This window comes from Myotis brandtii, unplaced genomic scaffold (assembly GCF_000412655.1).
Source record: "Myotis brandtii unplaced genomic scaffold, ASM41265v1 scaffold633, whole genome shotgun sequence".
Classification (NCBI taxonomy): Eukaryota; Metazoa; Chordata; class Mammalia; order Chiroptera; family Vespertilionidae; genus Myotis; species Myotis brandtii.
The window spans coordinates 2,891,796-2,896,161 of NW_005370423.1; the positions used below are offsets into that span (position 1 = coordinate 2,891,796).

General features: G+C 55.6%; 1 protein-coding gene across 1 annotated transcript in view; it reads left to right on the plus strand.

The window, feature by feature from the left end:
• The first annotated feature begins 816 nt into the window (after positions 1-816).
• ZNF423 (zinc finger protein 423) overlaps positions 817-4,366 on the plus strand; it is an 11,759-nt gene continuing 8,209 nt past the window's right edge. The window contains exon 1 of the mRNA XM_014528404.1: positions 817-947. Within this exon, the coding sequence (XP_014383890.1) occupies positions 817-947 (131 nt within the window). The remainder of the gene's footprint in view (positions 948-4,366) is intronic.

The window sequence follows — 4,366 nt, forward strand, 5'->3', positions numbered from 1 at the left end:
TCTGTGACAAACTTGGCACTGTGCCCGCGCACACCGAGGGCGCTGCAGCTGGTGGCTGCTGGGAGGGGCTGCCCGTCTGAAGTTGAAAACGGGGCTCGGTGCCATCGTGTCCCAGCCCGGAAAGATGCACGGACTCAGCGCTTCCCCCACGGACTCAGAAATAAACAGCGGTACCGAGATCCACGGTTCAGGGCGAGGCATGGCCTAAAGGTGGGGCCTAGAGGTCGAGAAGGAATGGCCGGGGCAATCAAAGAAGGCTTCCTGGAGGCGGTGTCTCGGAGGCGTGTCAGCCAGGACAGAGCAGGTTTGGTATGATGATGCCGCAACGGCAGGAGAGGCTCCCAGGAGTGTTGCTCGCCTCCCTCCCCATAAGGAGCAGGAACATCCACTCCCCATCAAGCCTCGCATGGGGCGTGCTCTGGACCCCGCGCATCTGTTCCCTCACGTGGAGACGCCTGACACTTCTTAGAAGCTTCGCGAAGACTTGCGGCCAAAACGCGGGGAGTGGAAGAATGCCGCCCAGACAAGCTTAATCCCGATCACAGGATTGTTTCCTTACAGAAAGCCTCACCTATACTTAATAGTTTTAAGTTGTTCCGGGTGCCAATTAGACTTTTAATTTTGCTGTTCCCTCCGGCGGTGGGAGGATGTGTGTGGTTTGGGTTTAATCAGAGTTGATTTTTTTTTCTTTTTGGTGGTGGTGATGGTGGTTCCGGGACAGGGGAGGAGACGAGGAGACTATTTCGGGGTTCCTTCTGGGCCTGTGTCTGGGGGGAAGGCGCCGGGCGCTCTGAATTTGGGGTTCCCCCTAGGGCCATGGTGGATATCTCGGGAGTGCCACCCAAGGCCCCCGGCGGCGGTCGGAGGGGTGGCCAGCGCGGTCCCGCCTGGAGACGCCCACGCCGAGTTAACTCCGTGGACTCTCCCCCGATTCCCGCAGCAATAGGGTGAGTTTTTATTGACTCACAGAGCACGACCAAGCAGCGCTGCATGAATTAGCAAACAGCTGTTTCTAATTTGAGTGTAGAACGGTACACAGAGGAACTTGTTTGTCTGTTCGCTCCTTTCATTTATAATGAATTTTAATCACCGCTACAGGTGAGAAAAATGTAGGAACAAGCTTGTATCTTGTGGAAGAAACAAAGGAGAGACAGATGTAACAGATTTGCAGCCTGCGATGAAAGGGAGGTTTGCTGCACTGTACATGCAATTAGAACGCAGCTGTGGCTGGTCCCGGGTCCACGCACGCGGCCGAGTGTGGGCTCTGCCGGTCCCCGAAGGGAGTCCAGAAAAACAGTGATTCAACCCTGAAAGCATGTTGCTCTCTCTCCAGGCGCCGAGCCCTTCGCTCCGGGCCTTGGCGGGGCTGTTTCCAGAAAGCTCTGAGATGACTTCAGGGGCAGCTCCCTCCTCCCTTGAGGAGGTGGGAGGCGGGCAGGGCGATGTTGGGGTGCGAGGGAGGCCAGGCCAGGCCAGGTGCCGATGGGGGGCCCTTTGGAGCCCCTCCACTAGCTACAAGCGCCCCATCTTTGGGGAGTCTCTCAGCGGGGCAGATGAGGGGGGGCTGTGAGCTCCCGAAGGCCAGAGGCTGCCAGGGGAACGGCGGGCGCCTCCTCCTTGTCCTGCGGGCCCAGCGGCCCTCTGGGATGGCAGCGCCCCTCTGGGGGAGGGGCCAGGGGAGCCTGAGGGTCTCCCACCCACTCCACCAGGAGCCTGGAGACCCAAGTCCAAGCCCAAACCCTTGCAAAGCGCTGGTGCCTCAGTTTCTCCATCTGTACAGTGAGAGGGGTGGGCTGGGTGCCCCGGACAGTTCCTTTCCTCTCTGACACCCTGGGCTGGTAGGTGCAGGGGCCCTGGGGGCCGTGGTGCAGGGCCAGCAGCCTGTGCTTTGAAAACCATCTTCTGGCCCAGCCTGTGTGGCTCAGTGGTTGAGCGTCAACCTTGAACCAGGAGGTCACGGTTCCGTTCCCCGTCAGGGCACACACCTGGGTTGCGGGCTCGATCCCCAGTGGGGGGCGTGCAGGAGGCAGCCGATCCATGATTCTCTCTCATTGTTGATGTCTGCCCTGCGGCCTCAGGTTGAGCCAGGAGCCAGGAGCCAGCGACTATTTTTATACATTAGAGAGCATTCCTCGCATAGAACTCTTTATAAATATTCACTTATTCCATCTGCTAGGCAACGGTGTAGGTGGGACTGTTCTTCTCCCCATTTTACAGATGAGGAAACCGAGGCAGGTTTCTTCGTCTAACAAACAACAAGAGCTGGCGAGGATGTGGAGCAGGGGTGGGCAAACTTTTTGACTCGAGGGCCACATGGGTTCTTAAACTGGACCGGAGGGCCGGAACAAAAGCATGGATGGAGTGTTTGTGTGAACTAATATAAATTCAAAGTAAACATCATTACATAAAAGGGTACGGTCTTTTTTTTTTTTTTTTTTTTAGTTTTATTCATTTCAAATGGGCCGGATCTGGCCCGCAGGCCGTAGTTTGCCCACGGCTGATGTGGAGAAAAGGGAACACTAGTTCATGGCTGGTGGGAATGCAGACTGGTGCAGGCACTATGGAAAACGCCATGGAGTTTCCTCAAAACATAAAAAAAGGAACTTCCATTTGACCCAGCGATCCCACTTCTGGGAATGCATCCTAAAATCCTCAAAGCACTGCCCTAGCCAGTTTGGCTCAGTGGATAGAGCGTCGGCCTGTAGACCAAAGGGTCCCGGGTTTGATTCTGGTCAAGGACACGTACCTTGGTTGAGGCTCCTCCCCGGCCCGGGACCTGGTCAGGGCTCGTGCGGGAGGCAACCAATCGGTGCGTTTCTCTCACATCCATGTTTCTCCCTGTCTCTCCCTCTCTCTTCCACTCTCCCTAAAAACCAATGGAAAAATATCCTCCGGCGAGGATTAACCAAAAAAACACACAAACAAAAACACCTCAAAACACCAACCAGAAAGAATATATGCACCCCTATGTCCATAGCAGCGTTATTTACAATAGCGAAGGTTTGGAAGCAGCCCGATGGATAAATGATGGATAGTAGATGATGGATAAAAAGCTGTGAGCACTTACACTGTGGAATACTATGCAGCTGTGAAAAAGAGGGATCTCTTACCCTTTGGGACAGCATGGAGGGACCTGGGAAATACTATACTCAGTGAGATAAGCCAATCTGAGAAAGACAGATATCCCATGACCTCACTTATTTGTGGAATCTAATGACTAAAATGAATTGACCCACAAAATAAGACCCATAGCAGGGAGGCATGGCACAGACGGACATACCTCGGTGTGGGGATGAGGGGGACGAGAAGAGATAAACCAGAGAACTTACATACTTACATGCACAGCCCATGACACGGGCAGTAGGGTGGTGAAGACCTGGAGGGAGGGAAGAGGGGGGAGGGGGGAGAGATAAGAGACATCTGTAATACTATCAACAATAAAAATATATATTTAAAAAAAAAACCGACGGAGGTTAATTAACTTGGTGGAACTGGGAGTCTAAGTCCAGCGTGTCCTCTAAGCCACCAAGTGAACGTCCATGTCCCCAGGGGCCGGACACCACCTCGAGGGGAAGAAGCAGGGAGCTGGCTGAGCTGGATGGCCCTTGAAACGAGCCCAATAAATGTGGCGGCTGATGTTACCACTAGTGGCACTAATTAGCCCTCCTCCTCCTCCTCCTCCTCTTCCTCCTCCTCCTCCTCCTCCTTCTTCTTCATCTAAATATTTTTACTGATTTTTAGAGAGAGGAAGGGAGAGGGAGAGAGAGAGAAACATCATCCATCAGCGGCCTCTTGCTCGCCCCCTACTGGGCATCGAGCACACAACCCGGGCATGTGCCCTGACTGGGAATGGAACCAGCGACCTTTTGGCGCAGGGGACACACCGACCCCCCGAGCCGCCCCGGCCAGGGCTAGTGCTCATCCTTCTGATTGGCAAGCGGGGCTTTTTCTTCCACAGCTTTAGTGACATGTCCTTGGCAAACCCGCAAGTTCACTTGTGCCAAGCGAGCAGCTCCAGGCCTCGGTGCATTTACAGAGCCTTGTGCTCCCGCCAGTCCAGGGTCGGATTGATCCCCGATCTCCGAAGGTTGCCTGGCGCCCGGGGCGCTCCTCTCCCGCCCCGCCCGCCTCGGCCCAGCGTTCTCGAGCCCTGTGCCTTCTCAGGACGGTTCCCGGTTCCTGTTAACAGAGCCGGTGCCTTTCCGCAGTGATGTCCCCATCCGCTCCTCACAGCGACGCTCCTTCCTCAGAGGTGGACACGGTGTCTCCGGGGTCCGGAGGAGTGTGCCCGGGCGGACGAACAAACCGGGGTTTCAGGGCAGGTGGCACGGGGTCCGGGAGCAGGTGGCCATCCTGGGCCTCGCCG